Source organism: Carassius gibelio, chromosome B13, assembly GCF_023724105.1.
Source record: "Carassius gibelio isolate Cgi1373 ecotype wild population from Czech Republic chromosome B13, carGib1.2-hapl.c, whole genome shotgun sequence".
NCBI classification, from domain to species: Eukaryota; Metazoa; Chordata; class Actinopteri; order Cypriniformes; family Cyprinidae; genus Carassius; species Carassius gibelio.
Window position 1 is genome coordinate 2,194,696 of NC_068408.1, and position 18,351 is coordinate 2,213,046.

The following is an 18,351-nucleotide window of genomic DNA, read 5'->3' on the forward strand; positions in this document are numbered from 1 at the left end:
ATATTTTATTTATGGTTATATTTTTATTTTGAATTTTCTACTTTTTTTTTTACTAAAAATGTAAACAATAAAGTAAACCTATGCTACTATTAAAATATATTTTTTTTTGTTATTTATTATATATAAGAAAATACGAAAAAATATTTTTTATGATGTATTTAATATAGTTTTATTTTTTTATAAAATAATAAAAATTGTTTATGATGCGTTTTATTTAATATTATTTATTTTGAAGAAAATAAGATATAATAAATAATATAATAATAATATAAAATGTAGCTATTTCAAAAAATATACTTTTATTTGATAATACGTCTCTATATCTTTATGATGCGATGTGTCTGTCCTGTTTCTCATCATTGGTTTTCTCTGCAATGTTTCTTCTCTGTCGTGTTGTGTCGTGTCGTGTCGTGTTGTGTTGTGGTGACCTGTCCTTCTCTCTCATGCACTCAAAGGCAAATGTAGATGTTTAACACGCTTCACACACATTGACTGTATGTTGTGCGTGTCTGTTTTTTCCAGCACAATCCGGATCAGTCGGAAAGGATGGCACATGCTTCTCAACTTCTGCTTTCACACGGCTCTGACGTTCGCCGTCTTCGCCGGAGGCATCAACCGAATCAAATACCCCATCATCTGCCAGACCGTGAGTCGCTTCATCTCTGCCGCTCACATTCGGTCTATCAGTGCATTAAATCGATTATTCATGTGTGCCAGCATTATAATTTGGGGTGTGCATGTTTTTCTGATTGCCTCCTGCGTACAGTCTCTGACCGTAATGAATACGCTGTATAGACTTGCATGAATCCATACAGAGAGACATATATTTGCTCTTAAGATGCTGTGGTGCCTTAAGGGGCTTTCAGTGGCGCTTTTGTCGAAACCTGTGTGTTTTTGAGTCTCTATTCTTGTGAGTATCACTAAAAAGCTTCGTCGTTGTCTTCCTGACTGCATTTCGTCTCACATTATAAACTAAAGATAAAGCATGGCTCAGTGTGATGCTGTGGGTTGGTTTCTCTGTATAATGGGCTTTATTTGGCTCTGAACCCTGCAGGATTCAAATGCATCTCTTTTAAAAAATAAAAAAAAAGAATATATATGTGGTGTGTGTGTGTGTGTGACACACACACACACACACACACACACACACACACCACATTAGGGTCAAGTGAATAAATCACAGCCAAAGAAACCAAATTGAATAGTAGTATTGTAAATTATACTTGAATTTGATTACTTTCTAGTACTATTCCTTAAGTGTGAATTATAATTGTTTATCCTCTTTTGTACCTCAATGCATGTTTGAATCAAATTCAGTAATTTATTAAACCAAAATAGAAAATATACATAAATGCTTTTATTCAGCAATGATGCTTTAAATAGATAAAGTGATGATAAAGACATTCATAATGCTACAGAAGATTTCAATTTCAGATACATTTTTAAACTTTTTTATACATCAAAGAAACCTGAAAATATTATTCTCGGCTGTTTTCAACATGATAGCTACAATGAAATAATTTTAAATAAATTACATTTTAATTACATATTAAAATACAAAGCGGGTATTTTAAATAATAAAAATAATAATTTTTTTTTATTTACTGTTTTTGCTTTAATTTGGATAAAATAAATGCAAGCTTGATGAGCAAAAGAGACTTAAAAAAAAAAAAAAAACGTAAAAATCTTACTGTTCAAATATTTTAGTGTTGGCTGATTATTCTTATCGATTGAGACAAAAGTGCTTCAGTCAGGATAAAGATTATGAAAAGAGCTTAGAGTTGCTGCAGAAAACAGAAAGATAATGTGAGCAACAGCAAAAACATGTAATGCGTTAAAAAATCTAATCACCATTACAGAAAAAAAAAAAAAAAAAAAATTATATATATATATATATATATATATATATATATATATATATATATTACGATACATATTGAAATTTAATTATTGTCCAGCCCTGGACCACAAACCAGTCTTAAGTTTTATTTTTTCAAAACTGATGCATCATCTGTAAGCTGATGAACTCATCTTTCCATTGATGTATGGTTTGTTATGATACAACAATTTGAAAATCTGGAATCTGAGGGTGAAAAAAAATCTAAATATTGAGAAAATCATCTTTAAAATTGTCCAAGTGAAGTTGTTAGCAATGCATATTACTACTCAAAAATTAAGTTTTAATACATTTACGGTAGGACATTTACAAACTATCTTCATGTTATGAATGATCTTTACTTAATGTCCTAATGGTTTTTTGGCTGAGAAAAACCAATAATTTTGACCCATACAATGACTGCGTTAGTGCTCCAGGGTCACACACACAAATATATATATATATATATATATATTAGGGCTGTCAATCGATTAAAATATTTAATCGCGATTAATCACATGATCGTCATGAGTTAACTCATGATTAAAGCTCCAGTATGTGATTTTTGTAATTGACCACAAGAAGGACGCATTTCCAACAATAACAAAGGCGAAGCTTGATGACGCTATGAAGCAGGTGACGATGGGAGATGTCGTTTTTAATGCGTTTTCACCATAGCAATGTATCTAAATTGGATAAACGAATCATGATCACGGATGAGGTAATTTATTCGGTATTGTATTACCTGTATATCTGATCGTATTATTTTATGCAACTTACAGCTATTTTTTAAATGATTTGTTGGGTTAATGTTGTGCAGTGTTACGTGTTTATGGTTAATGCCGTGTTGTTTAACGTGCTCAAACCAATCGTTCTAAAAGTAAATTTTAAGAATATTTTTAACAACACATATCTGATTGTATTTAATTGTACTGCGATAATCTCGGTCCCCACATGTGATAAAAATCCTTACCTTAGTACAAAGAGCAATATAACAGTCCATTTGCCACGTTATGTTATTTTCTCACAGGTAACGTTATTGATAAAAAATGCTACAGTGACAGAATGTACAGGCATGTGGTGTAATTCAAATCTATTAAAGTCTTTACTATCTTTACTGTAACTATTACGTTACTTGTACAATAACAGAATAAATAATTGATTTGCTTACCTGTCTATCAGTACACTCGCGAGAGCAGAGTCTCTGTCAAGTCCAAGATTTTCGTGCAGCTCTCTCCATCTCGTAAACACCTGACCGATATTTATCCTGGTTTTATTCCTCCGTGTGTCATACAGTCTTCGTGTATCCGAATATGGACGCTTACGTTTTACTGGCACTTCAATACTCGCCAAAGAGTAATCGTGATCCACAACAACGACAACCAAACCATACGCACGGCTATAACATAACCACCACTTCCGCATCTGACCATGTGATATTCCGGTGTGGTGGAACATCACATGGTCTACACCGGAAACAAAGTATAGAGCGGACATTGCGTCACTGAGAGGCGACATTTCTTTTCCGGGACGGCCAGTTATTTAAAATCGGAATTTCTCTGAAATAAAAAATCTTTGGAGACTTTTGAGATATTGTAAGTGCACAACTGGAGGAAATATATCACACTGTGCAAGTTATTTTCGGAAATTTTATTACAAAATTCCTACATATTGCAGCTTTAATAAATTAATCTGACATTTTTATCTTCTCTAAATGTACCTTAAATTAATACTGTTCAAGTTTTTAATACTCTAATCAACATAGGTATGAACAAATATGAATGTTTAATGTAAATGTATGTTTATATATTTGTAATGACAGTAGGTCTTAATGAGCGTCCGTGAATCATTAATTCAACTGATTTGTTCAAATGAATCACAAATGAATCAAACTGAATCATTGACTCACTCAGTTTGCTCATCAATGATGAATCACTGCTGTGTGTTGCTTGTTTGCAGAATTGTGCAAAATTTGACAATATTGTGTCTAAACTGTAACACAAGATTAACTTCATTTATTGAACTGCTGTATAAAATCGATTTCACATTTGCAGCAATGCAGTTATTTGGGAAAAATGGCTCTCTTGTTTTTTGCGTGATATTGCTAAACTATATTAAATGGAATAAATATAAGACAAAACATAGGTATTTTTGCACTAATATCTTGTATATTTGGACATATAACTGTAATAGCCTAACTAATATCAAGCAGGGGTTTTGGTCAGTGTGATTTCACAGTGAAATGAAGACTAAATGTCCCGTTGCTCTTCAAGGTCATTGATTTCCTCACGATTGCTCACGATTGTTGTGGTTTGAGTATGTTGTTGAGCTCTGGGTTGGTCAGAGATTTTCAGTGTCATGGCTCAAGGTCGTCATCAGATTTATATTTATCCGTCTTCGTGTGTTTGATCTCAGAGGGCCGTCTCTGATTGGCCTCGGCCGAGTGATGGATGGCGCTGGAAAGTGTAATCTGTGCGATGGGAATCCACCGTCTCTCATTCTCTCCTGATGATATGGATCCGGGTTATTGTTCTCTCTCTCCTGAGTGTTTGTGAACATATGTTGTGTTCAGACGCTGAGAGAATCTGATTATTACATTCGCCGTCTCGGCAAACACAGCGACTCGTAAGTGGATGAGAGAAATTATAGTTAGATTCCTGCTGGATATTTGACAGCGCAGCATTTAATTTAGATTACAGATGAATAAATAAGCACAGTGTGACAGCTGAGACAGAAAGCGTATTTAGTGTTATGTTCAAATGCGTATGCTTAACATTGATCAGTGTTTCCTTACAGAACTGATATCGGCCTGGCTGATTAGCCACATAAATACTGGTTCATGTTTAATATGCACATTTTTAAGGCTCCAAATTATCAAACGCTGCTGTTACAGCGGTTTCACACTCAATCTCCTGCATGTTTTCTGTCTCTGATTAATAGTGTTTAATCCAGTAATAGCTCTTTTAGAGTAATTGTACAAGCGTCCAGCTTCTGGTGTCAGATCTTGAGTGGTTTTGATCAAGTAAAGGTCAGAATAAGGTCAGTAATATCTCCAGATGAACTCTTCCTGGACTGAAGCAGCTCAGCTTTACTTGATTCTCCATCAATCATGTTTTAGAGTCTCAAATCTGATCCTCAGGATCTTTTGAGGAGCGTTTGTTTCTTCAGCTCTCAATCACTGGATTATATGTGCGGATCATTAACATCTCATCTCACTGAGACACATTACTGGAGATATAGAGCACAGACTCATATTTACATCAGTTTTTGTCAGTATCTGCCTTTATCTGCTATTGGTGTAAATCACAAGCAGCAGAATTTCATCATAGAAATATCAGCATCTGCAGCCACTTAATATATTTTTATATATATATATAAAACTGAGCTATTTTTCCTCCTTGTTCTTAATAAACCAGACCATATTAGTCATAAAAGCCTGATTAACACATGAACATTTGGGATTATTGACATAATCAGTTGTTAATTGCACATACTTGGAAAATAAGTGGCACATAAAGGTATTCAATAATGCAATTTTTTTTTTTTACACTTTTTTTTTTTTTACATTTGAAATGCATGTTGGGTAAAATAAGTGTTCGTTTTATTTGAGAAACTTGTCATATTTTTCATTAGCTCAAGCTGATATGTTTTATTTCTCCAGTCTTCAGTGTCACATGATCTTCAGAAATCATTCTAATATTCTGATTCACTGAATAATATGATGATTTACTGCTCAAGAAACATTTCTGATTATTATCAGTGTTGAACACAGTTGTGCTGCACAATATTTTTGTGAAAACCGTGATACATTCTATTTTTCAGGATTTAAAGATGAACAGAAAGTTCAAAAGAACAGCATTTATTTCTAAACTCATCATAAATTTCTCACTTTTGATCAGTTTTTACGTTTTTGATTAATCTTACTGACCTTAACATTTTACCATGGTATTAACATGGTCAAAGATGCTGCTGAAACAGTACTTTCTGTCAGTGTTTTATCTGGATTTGTATCAGTGTGTGTTGCGCTTCAACCACTGAACTGTGTGTTTGTGTGTGTGTTTCAGGTCGGTATCGTCTTGCATTACTCGTCTCTGTCCACGATGCTCTGGTTGGGCGTCACGGCACGAAACATCTACAAACAGGTGACCAAAACACCACAGCAGCCACAGGACGGAGACCACGCACCGGCTCACCCCTCCAGATCACCCATGCTGAGGTACGGCCTGTCCAGCTTGTTCTCTGGTCAATGACACTTAGGGACAGTTCTACTAAATATTGCAAATTAGTGCAAAGAGCGCAATTCTAAAACCTCTGAAACTTTCTGTGGGTTATTTACTAACAGTGCGCAAATTAAAGAATACAGATGTAACATCTCATTTACATACTGACCAATGCAATATACCAAGCACAGCACAAATTAGTGCAGTCTCAAAAAAAGGAGCCACGGTACGTTGAAAAGAACTGGAGGACGAAAAATGTACGTTAACTTCATTAAAAATAACATGTCTTGGCAAACAATTTATGTTTGGATAATGTGTTCTTTCTGGCATTAAAAATAAAAGCATGTGGAAAAAATCCTCTTTATTCTACCATGCACTCTGTTGTATGCAGTGCCTCTTCCTAAAAAGCAACAAATGCTGCAATTTCACGTGCAAAAAGTATTTTTTGCATGTTTAATGATAAGGCAAATGCCAGTAATTTGATGAGCACAAACGTTAGTAAAACGCGTTGCATGCTTCATCAGCCCGATCTCTCAGCAGTTTGTACACATTTTACGAGGTGGCTAATTCATACAACCTCACTCGTAAAAATTCATAACATTTTTGCTAAATTGTACGTATTTTGCGAATTGCACAATTCATATAAATTTATACGAATTATCTAGACCTAACCCCGCCCCTAAAACTTCCCATCACGTACAAAATTGTACGTGTGAGGTCGTACGAATTAACCACCTTGTAAAATATGTACGAATTGACCGTTAGATAGCATTGAATTAATCTGAATACTCTCCTCCCATAAGTTTTGTGTCTGAAAGGGAAACTAGTACAAATGCATTTTCAATAAGGTCAGGCGGACTGAAAAGCCTTCATGTAGAAATGGATAAATATTAATTCTGCTTTTTAAAACAAATAAAGAAACCGTGTAAGGGTACTGTATGGTTATTATGGGAAACTCTGAGCCTGTATTTTATTGATAAATGCACATATCAACCCCATTCCCACTTTATTTAACGTTCATGTAAACACTACATTCAGACTCATAAATCAAATTGAATTCAGTCTGATTGCAACTAAAATTGTGCACGTAAACACACTGAAGATCCGGCTTGTAAACATGAGAAACAGCTGCAGGATCCGCCACGTAACCTTCATGTTAACCTTCTGTCAGTGTCAAGCTAATAAACCCAATCAATCTGTGTTGAGCTGAGATTTAACATGTGAATTAAGCTCCTGCAGAGCGTATTAATGTACGATCACTGAACAGCTTGTGCCTTAATCAATGTGTGCTGAATACAGTCTTCACCTTTGCTCTGGGCGTGTGGAAATTACTGATTTATATAGAAGCATAAAGCACAGATTCCATGTTTAATTGTTAATTGGTGAGTTTAGCTGCTTGCAGATGTTGATCACACAGCATTATACGTAATTAACCATTTAGAGGAATATACACGCTGAACTATCGGTTTTATAACAGTCCTAACTTTCTATTTTTCATTTTCATTTTGTTTAAAATTTTATTAGTTGTTATTTTTCAGTTTTATTAACAAAAATGTTTTGTCGTTGTTGATGTAGTTGTTTCATTTTAAATATTGATATTTAAATGTAATTTATTTTAGTACATCAAGTTAAACTAAATTAATGTGAGTTTGAATTGGTTTAGCTAAGTTTTAAATGTTTAGTTGATAATTACAATATTTTACATTGTTTTATATACTATTAAAAAATGTATTTTAAGTATTATGTAATATTTCATTTTTATTACTTTTTTGTTGTTGATGATGATGTTGTAGTTATTTTTAAATGTCTATAGTTTTTATTAATAATTTCAGTGTCAGTTATTTTAGTACTTCAAATTTTTTTAATGTATTATTATTTTTTATGATATTTCATTTCATTTAAGGTGACATTTATTTTAATATGTATGTGTTTTAATGCGTGTGTGTGTACACATTACATCTTCAAAATAAGTGTAAAATTTAAGGTATAAATGTTATACTATATATATATATATATATATATGTATATGTATATATAGATGTGTGTGTGTATATATATATGTATATATGTGTATATATATATATATATATATATATATATATATATATATATATATATATATATATATATATATATATATATATATATATATATATATATATACAGTATTTTTTTTTTTTTATATATCTACATATATATATATATATATATATATATATATGTATGTGTGTGTGTGTGCACTTTCGCCTAACTATAGCGTAGAGAAGACAGAACTAACATGTTCCTCAGTTCCACTTTTTTGCTTTTTTGTGCATGTGCATATTTTCAGTCTAACGCAGCTTGGTTCAGCTTGTCTGCTTGTTCGTGGCCTTTAATCTGGGATTTTTAGTAGTTCTGAGTGGAGTGCTTGGGTTTGATTGTGCTGAAAGTAGGTCACATGAAAGCCGAGCGCAGACATTGTGTTCTCTGTCAGAAACGCTGTGGCCTGTAAGATATGAGTCAGACGCTGAGAGCCAGATCTTTAACCAGTCTTCCATTTACCCCCCAATTCACCCTCTTTTCTCCAAACTGATTTGGTTTTTAATCAAACTATTAAAGATTTTCATGTACATTGCACACTAGTATTCTGTGCTTGTAGAAGAAGTGCATACTGTGCATATTGCATACTTCAGACAATAGTGTTTTAAATAAGAATAGTATGCTTTTCTGAACCTGGAGACCTGATCAATAGCTCACTAATGTTGTTTCTCGTCTGTGATGTGCACTTTCACCGGTTTGATTTAAAAGTGTTTCTTTCCAGAGTGGTTCTGCTGTTTGACTGCAAGCGGCGTGATTGTTTTTCATTTATCTGTCTTCAGAATAATTCCCTCGCGCTTCCAGCCTCCTGCGGTTTGGTTTATTTCTTGATTGTTGGTTGGATCAGCACATCTATTTTACACGCTCATCTTTCTCAGACGCAGACAGTTTTCTTATTGCATTTGGGTTTTTAAGTCCATTGCAACTTCATGTTGCAGACTCATTTAAAGGGCTATGGAACACCATTTAATTTACAGTTACTTGTTTATTACATCCTAGTCACATCAGGTTTGTGTTTTAAGACAAGACACTACAGGTGAATATGATTTTTTTTTAAATGTGTATGTTATACGTGGTTTAAAAATGTTATTACTGAAATGTTGTTTAAATAAACACTAATTTGCATAAATTTCCAGAACAGAAATATGAATATTCAGGTTAAATGTTAAAATAAATTTTATCGCCATATTTGATTTAAAAGATTTTCTTTAATGTAGGAGCTACTTAAATGGAGAACAACTCTTTAAAGATATTTACTTTAGCTAAAATCTATAGACGAAATAGATAGGTTCAATAAAAATCAACACTTAAAAGCCTATTTTGGTTGGTTTCTTTACTACTAGTCTACTAAACCTTGATCAATGCTTGAAAAAAAAGCAATGCTTTTGAGTGTCTTGCCTTTTACATTTTAAATGCATTTGAAATACTTCAAAAACAATAAAACAACAATAATACAGCAGAAGTCACATTTTGTGTAAGTGTTGTGTTTTACGGCTACCTGTTGGTTTTGTTCTGCTTTTAAAGTCACCTTTTTTTGAGCCCATTACTCATCAGATCCTGTGTAAACACCGCTGGTGTAATGAAGGTCGCAGACGCAGCGGTGAATCTGTAATTTAACGGAGCTGAGAGTCACAGCGCACCGATCGTTTCACCTTCATTTTGTTTCAACATCACCTAAAGTGCTGATATCTGATTGCATGAGTCGTTTGCGCTGTAATAAGTCCATCTGTATGGAACAGTTTGACCCATTCCTGCCAATTTGTGGGATTGGTGGTGAATCATGATCCTGGAGCTCATTCCTCTACTTACATGATTGTTTTTGCCTTATTGCACCATTTTCATCCACATGTTATGATCCCAGTGACAAGTATTGCTGGCATTTTTGTGAAAGGGCTTGTATAAATTAGTGTTTATGATTTCAGCTGTAAAGTTTCTCCTGCTTTTAGTGGCTGAACGTCTGTTATAGTTAATCAAATCAACTATTTAAATATAACTGCAGGACAAGATTATAAGGTGCATTATTCAAATGTTTGGCGAAAGAGATGTGTTTTTAATCTAGATTTAAACAGAGAGAGTGTGTCTGAACCCCGAACATTATCAGGAAGGTTATTCCAGAGTTTGGGAGCCAAATGTGAGAAAGCTCTACCTCCTTTAGTGGACTTTGCTATCCTAGGAACGACCAAAAGTCCAGTGTTTTGTGACCTTAGGGTGCGTGATGGGTTGTAGCGTGGTAGAAGGCTAGTTAGGTATGCAGGAGATAAACCATTTAGGGCCTTATAGGTAAGTAATGATAATTTGTAACTGATACGGAACTTAATAGGTAGCCAGTGCAGAGACTGTAAAATTGGGGTAATATGATCATATTTTCTTGACCTGGTAAGGACTCTAGCTGCTGCATTTTGGACGACCTGTAGCTTGTTTATTGACGAAGCAGGACAACCACCTAGAAGTGCATTACAATAGTCCAGTCTAGAGGTCATGAATGCATGAACTAGCTTTTCTGCATCAGAAACAGATAACATGTTTCGTAGCTTGGCAATGTTTCTAAGATGGAAGAATGCAGTTTTTGTAACATGGGAAATATGATTTTCAAAAGACAAGTTGCTGTCTAATATAACACCCAGATTTCTGACTGTAGCGGAAGTAACAGTACATCCGTCTAGTTGCAGATTCTGTGTAGTGTTTTTTGGTCCAATAATTAATATCTCTGTCTTATCCAAATGAAATAGGAGAAAATTATTGGTCATCCAATCTTTTACATTTTTAACACACTCCGTTAGCTTAGATAATTTAGAAGTTGAATCTGGTCTGATTGAGATATATAGTTGAGTATCATCAGCATAACAGTGGAAGCTAATTCCGTATTTTCTAATAAGATTACCAAAAAGCAACATGTAAATTGAAAATAGAAGGGGACCTAGGACAGATCCTTGTGGCACTCCATACTTTACTGGTGATAATTAAGATGACTCCCCATTTAAATAAACAAAATGGTAGTGATCGGACAGGTAGGATCTAAACCATCTTAGAGCCTGTCCTTAAATACCTGTATAGTTTTGTAATCGATCTATGAATATGTCATGATCTATGGTGTCGAACGCAGCACTAAGATCAAGTATAACTTCGAATGAGATGCAGCCTTGATCTGACGAAAGAAGCAAGTCATTTGTAATTTTAACAAGTGCAATTTCTATGCTATGGTGGGGACTGAAACCTGACTGAAATTTTTCATATATATATATATATATATATATATATATATATATAATTTTTTTTTTATGCAAGAGAGAGCACAGTTGAGCAGACACAACTTTTTCTAAAATTGAATGGTTTTGGGACGTGACCTAAAGATAAAGATACAGGTAACAACTCTTTCAGTAATTTAGTGGATACAGGATCTAATAAACATGTTGTTGGTTTAGATACAGTGATAAGTTTATTTAGCTCTTCTTGTCCTATAGTTGTAAATCACTGCAGTTTTTCTTTGGATGCGATGGATGAAGCTGAAGTGTTAGACGCTGTAGAATCTAAGTGTTCTGAAGTGTTCTTACTAGTGAAGAATCAGATTTTAATAATAGATTGCACAGTACAATTATTTATATCCTTTAAGCGGGTAGAACAAAAGTCATCATAGCAGTTATTTGAGAATTGGCTTACTAGTCATATGTCTTCGACAATTCATCTTTGATCACAAAATCAAATACTTTTAACAGATACTCACAGAAAACGGGTATTTTAAATTGGAATAATATTTCACAATTATTACTGTGTTTTTGATCAGCCTGGGTGAGCAGAAGAGACTGTGTGAGATTGGTTTTCAGTTTGCTAAACGGCTGAATTCTGTATCACACAGCGGACAGCTTTTTCCTCAACGTTGGTTAATTTCATGAATTATTCAGTGTGTTTGGACTAACCCATGCATCTGCGCTCAGAGGGGGGCCGTTTTAATCTCCCAAACACGAGCGCCGCAGAGACACGCCGGGATCCTATTGAGATGTCATAACACCGTCTGAAATTACACTCATTTGCCTGTATGTTATTCTGGAGAGCACGCATGTAGTTCACTCCCCTCAGGTCGGTGTGTGTGTGTGTGTGTGTGTGTGTGTGTGTGTGTGTGTGTGGTTTCTGAAAGTAGATAATGTGCTGATGCTGTTGTATCTTTGCTTGCTGTGCCGATCTCATGTGATTGACTATAATGTCATCTGTGACAGGAGCCAGTGGATGGAAATCAATTTCACACACACACACACACACACCAACACACACCCCCACACACACACACACACAATCACATCAGCTGTGTCTCCTATCAGCGTGACCTTGCACCAGGTCATAGTCTTCCTCCATTTCTCAATGTCTTCAGCTGATTCATGGAGGTGTGTTTGTAAAACGTGAAAAGCGTGAAGAGAGGCATTCTGGGTCCTCATTCGCTTTCATTACATGTATAAGAGCAGTGTATTTATCGCTCAGTCTCTTCAAGTGAAAATCAAGAATGAAAGTCATTCAGGTTTGAAGCGACATAAGTAAATTATTACATATTTTGGTAGCTTTTCTTTTCACGTATTTGTAATTTTAACCAAACTAGTTAAGTACAGTCAAAATGTTTAACGCAAGTAGTAAAATACAGTAAAAAATTGATAAAGAATCATCTTTTTTACACCGTTTTTACTTAAATGCATGGAAGAGCACATGTAATTACTTTATATTATTATTACTGTTATAATTATTATAGGATTTATTCATTAGTTTTTATTAATATTTTGAATTAGATTTTGTACTGATTTCAGGTTTCACTTTAATTTTAGTTTATTTCTAAAAAGTCTATTTGTATTTTAGTTCGTTTAATTAATGCAAGTAGTAAAATACAGTAAAAATCTGAATAAAAATAATCAAATGCATGTTTATCACATTTGTTCTTTAAATAAATGTTGTTTTTATATTGAATATAAATATTTATATTTTGAAATATATTTTGTTTATGTATTTCAGGTAAAAAAAAAAATAATAAAAGTATTTTAACAAGATAATAAAAGTGTTTTTGTTTCAGTTTAATTTCAATAAGTATTTTAGCAGAGGCAAAAAAAAAAATGTATATCGAAAATGTATATTAAGTTAACACTATAAACATGTTTATATCTAACTCTCGATTTAACATCTGGTTTAATGCCACAGACATTTAAAGCAAACTCTAGCATTTCTGGAGTAATATCATACACGTTTTCTCATCTTTTTCTAATTTTGTCTGTCTTCTGCATTGGCTTTGGGGTTTTCACATTGCTCTGATCTTGTTTCTGTAGAAACTGATTTTCCTTTGTGTTTAATGCTTCTCTCAAACAGTCCTGGCAGGTCAAATAAATCCCTCATAAACGCTCTCTCATCCCCGTTACTCCAGCATTTGATGAAACCCGATGCTGTATTTTTAGCATCATCATTTTGAAGCGCATGAAGCAGGAGAGAATGTGATCATTTGTTTTGTGTGGTTTGTGTCTGCAGGTTTTATTTAGTGAGTGCAGGAGTTCCCTTCATCATCTGCGGCATCACAGCAGCCATCAACATCGAGAACTACGGCAGCGGAGAGCAGACGCCATTGTGAGTAGCAGCTAAATCAGTCCGATGTGTTGTTTGACACTCTTTCATATATATGAGTAACTAAAAGTAACATACTGCATATTAAATATGAATTGAATGACGAATGCATGAAGATCTGTAACGACCACAGACTTTGAATGGGACCCGACCCTTCTTTCAGAGTAATGCTTTGACTGATTTTTAAACTTTTATTGTGTAATATTTGGTTGCATTTTTGCATGCATAAAAGACCTCAAGTGAAGATTTTAGTTCATGGTAATTCTTCATTTTAATTTTAGTTTAAGTAATTTTGCTATGTGCTTTTGTAATTTTTTTTTCTTCTCTGTAGCGTTTTTTATTTCAGATTTAGCCATTTAAATACTTTAATACTAAAGCTTATTTAAGTTCGTGAAGTCAACATTTCTTTTTTCATTAGGGTTAAGTTTTTAGTTTTTTTTTTTTTTTTATGAACTGAATTAAGTTTTTGTTTTTTCATCTAATATTTTATTTTATTTTATAATTTTATCTCATCTATTTTATTTTTCTCCCCAGATTTAATTACGGAATTTAAAAAAAATGTGAAGATGATTCTATTTTGCATTTTAATGAATTTGTATCTTTGCGACATTGATACATTTACAAACTGCAAAGTTGATCAGTCATGAAACAAATTCAATCATATTTTTAGTTTTGATCTTCATTTTAGTTTTAGTAATTTGATTTCATAATTTTATTAGTTTTTATGTTATATTCTATATAGCTTTATTTTACTTTCAGATTGAATAATTGTGGTACTCGACAATGCAACATTTCTATTTAATTTTCATTAGAGTTAAGTTTTTCATCTAATTTTATTTCAGCTTTATTACTTAAATTAAAGAAAACTATTTTTAAGTTTAAGTTAACAACAAAAACTCTATTTGGCATTTTTATTCATTTAATTCAGTTGTATCATTGCAGATTTTTTATGTATCAATGTTGCAAACTTCATCAATTGTTTAAACAAATTCAATTTGAGCACCTCTGCAAAATACAGTATTGTCATTATTCATCTTAGTTTAGTTAAAGTTTCGTTCTAATCCGATGTCAGTGCTGTCAAATTGCTAAAATCTGAATGTTGAGTAACTGAATGTTGAGTTAGCGTGCATGCAAACATGTTCAGTAATGTTAATATCCTGTGTTTGTAGCTGTTGGATGGCGTGGGAGCCAAGTCTGGGCGCCTTCTATGGTCCTGTGGCCTTCATTGTGCTAGTGACCTGCATCTACTTCCTGTGCACCATCATCCAGCTGCACAAACACCCCGAGCGGAAATACGAGCTGAAGGCAGTGAGCGAGGAGCAGCAGCGGCTCTCTGACATCCACCAGGGGGAGCCGGCGAGCGGTCAGTGTCACGGTGGCTGCCCGGGGCTCATCAACCCGTCCATGCTGGCCAACGAACACTCGTTTAAAGCCCAGCTGCGGACGGCGGCGTTCACGCTGTTTTTATTCGCAGCCACGTGGACGTTCGGCGCACTTGCTGTTTCGCAAGGACACTTTCTGGATATGATCTTCAGCTGCTTATACGGGGCGTTTTCTGTCACGCTTGGGTTGTTCATTTTGATTCATCATTGCGCAAAACGCGATGATGTGTGGCATTGCTGGTGTGCATGCTGTCCCGGGCGACGCCCCTCAAACGCATACCACGCCCACATCCATGGCCACCCCCACAAACTCAACATAAACGGCGACGCCCACTCCCACTGCCATCTAGATGGTGGGAAACCCGTTCACTGCGCATGTCACGCCGCCGCGCAAAATCACGTGACCTGCCTGACGCCGGTTTCACCATGTTGCGCTGCTCTGCATACACAACAGCTCCTAGAGGACGAAACAAGCGCGCATGTGCTTCTCCATGATGGTTACCGACCTGCAGTGCGATTGCACCACTGCTCCAAACCCGTCAGGACTAAAACGAGGCACCAACGTGAACTAGCATTGCGCATTCCCTCAGGAGCGGACGCCATAAGCGTGCACAGCTCGCGCGCTAACAGCCCACACGCCCACATTTGCCACTTGGCTCACGAGGTTTGCCCTCACGAGGCGCTCGCGCTCTGCCACCATCATCACATGTGCTGCGCAAAAGACGAGCTCCCCGACGCGGGCGAGAGCTTTCTGTGCGGGAAACTCGCAGAAGACGATTTGCATCACGCACATATAGAGCTGCACGCCCGCAGACAGTCGCTAGCCAATCAGAACGGCATCCTGAAGGGAAACGCGCTGTATCCATCCGACAGCACGGGGAATATACGCACGGGACCCTGGAGAAACGAAACTACAGTGTAGTTCGACCCAGCACTAGGATTTAAGAAAGGAACTTTGTTTTTAGTACCATCACAAGCTCTTTCCTGCATCATTCATCGTACAGGATGATTCTGCGGATCGTACGAATACGAGAACGAAAAACCCGGGGCCTCATTTATAAAACACAAATATAATAAATATACAAAAAAAATATGCTTTGTATAGAAGATGTACAGCCATCATCACTGGGCAAGGAAATCAATTGTTTCATTTGAAATCCTTTTTTAAGGGCATTTAATTTTGTTTTATTCCGGGTATTTAGTTTTCTTTTTAGTTTTGTTTTAGGGAAATCATGAATAATTAATGAATTAATTAATCGAATTGACTATCGTCTGACATAAAACAGTTAAAATGTTGCTGAAAACATATGCAGTTATAATAAAAAAATATGGTTGCACTTTTTGATAGTCCACTTTAGATATTCAATTACGGTAACTTTGCAACTACGCATTCAACTAATTATCGTTAATGTGCAACTTCTCACATTCAGTATGTTGTGGACTTATCAAAAATAAAGTGTTAGAGGATATTAAGTAGACTACTAGTCTCCTAATCCTCTTATGACTGCTAGTTGACATTTAGTTGTAAGTTTCGGATCAGATGTGTGTTTGATTAATGAGGCCTTTGGTTTGAGTCTGAGCTGCATTCACACTGCACTTCAATCCGGAGTCACTCCCCTTACGGAAATTTAATTTGGTTCTGATGATATTTGATTACCGAAGTGGTTGTCCGTCCCAGTCTCTGCAGTGTTTATGTGGCCATTGCATTCATCCCTTTTCCAGGTAACAGACATTGCCATAGTGAGTGTGTGTTACTGTGAGCAGGAAAATATTGTGTGTTTGTGTATGCAAACATAGTATTATAAAGGATTTTGCCATATATTTATTTTCATAGATGTATTTGAGAGTCCCTTAAATGTCCCATTCATTTCTACAGTAAAAAAAAAACTTCTAAATACATGAAAATTCACCAGCAGTTTTAAACCATCCAGCTCCTCATGCTTAATATATACTGTGAATATCGACTAGCAAAAACTTAGTAATGCACAAAAAAGGACCGCTTCTGTCTAACTTCTGTATTGTCATTGAACTGTGTGATGTAAACAGACAAAGAAGCTCCGTTTCAAATCCTCGTGAGCTACTTATCTAGACAGCATTCAGAAGACTAGGCTACATATCCATGCTGCCTTACTGTGAGGATGCATAGAAGGATATCCCAGAATGCATTGCTGCAAACATAAAAAGAAAATAATGCATACAACTTTAGGATTTAGATATTTGAATTGCATATAAAAAATGTCCATTGATTTGGATTACACCATTTTAGCATTACAAATGTGGTTTGATGCATAATTGTCAAGTCATGTATAAATGAATCAGAGCAGATTTCTGTAATAGTGTTAATAAACTGAGTGTGATTTAAATACACAATAACCAGCGTTATCAATAAATCCAATTTGTTTCGATCTCATGCATTTTTATTGAATATTGCTTGTTGCACATCTAGTCATATTTTAACCATGTTCATACTTTTTTAGCTAAATTGATTTATTTTCACAATGACCAGATTTATTATTATAAATGTATTTATTAATATTTAAATAAGAATCAAATATAGTTAATATAGTCTGCCATTATATTAATATAAATATAATCTATTTTAGGAATATTTTAAGATGCATTATGTTTGTGTGTTTATTTATTTGTTAATTTTGTGCTTAATAGTCATGACAATAATGAAAGTGCAAAAGATCACAATTAACAATAGTGCTGTAAAAAAAAGTGCAAAGTGCTCTTTTAAAAGATCTATAGAAAATAAAATGTTATATGCAATTCAAAAACATAAAGCTTAAATTTAGGCCTACATATTTTTTGCAAGGTTTCATCAGAGTCAGCAGATGGTAAAGTGAATATATATATATATATATATATATATATATATATCATAACAATAACAATTTTGTAGTGAACTTTTATATGCAATTCAAATGCATAATTCTCATGCATAATAAAATGCATAATAGCTCACCAGGTTGTGTAACGGAGCGAAAGCGTCTCTCTAGTTGTTCTATTACAGATCTGTGCTGATTCTTTACTGTTTCTATGGTGAACCGCTGTTGTCGTCAAGGAGACGTTGTTTGTGCGAGAACATCATCGCTGGAAAGGAAGTAAAAATGACAGAAGAAGAAATGAACTGCAGAAGAAAGACTAGTAAAGCACTTCACCTACACTAGTCTGGCTGGAGGAAACAAGTGACTGTGATCATCACGCT

The 18,351-nt window shown here is 34.7% G+C and overlaps 1 protein-coding gene across 1 annotated transcript in view; it reads left to right on the forward strand.

Annotated features, from left to right (window-relative positions):
• LOC127969947 (adhesion G protein-coupled receptor A3) overlaps positions 1-17,545 on the forward strand; it is a 96,054-nt gene extending 78,509 nt beyond the window's left edge. The window contains exons 16-19 of the mRNA XM_052572119.1: positions 523-646; positions 5,941-6,092; positions 13,666-13,761; positions 14,928-17,545. Of these exons, the coding sequence (XP_052428079.1) occupies positions 523-646; positions 5,941-6,092; positions 13,666-13,761; positions 14,928-16,062 (1,507 nt within the window). The 3' untranslated portion in view covers positions 16,063-17,545. The remainder of the gene's footprint in view (positions 1-522; positions 647-5,940; positions 6,093-13,665; positions 13,762-14,927) is intronic.
• The last annotated feature ends 806 nt before the right edge of the window (positions 17,546-18,351 follow it).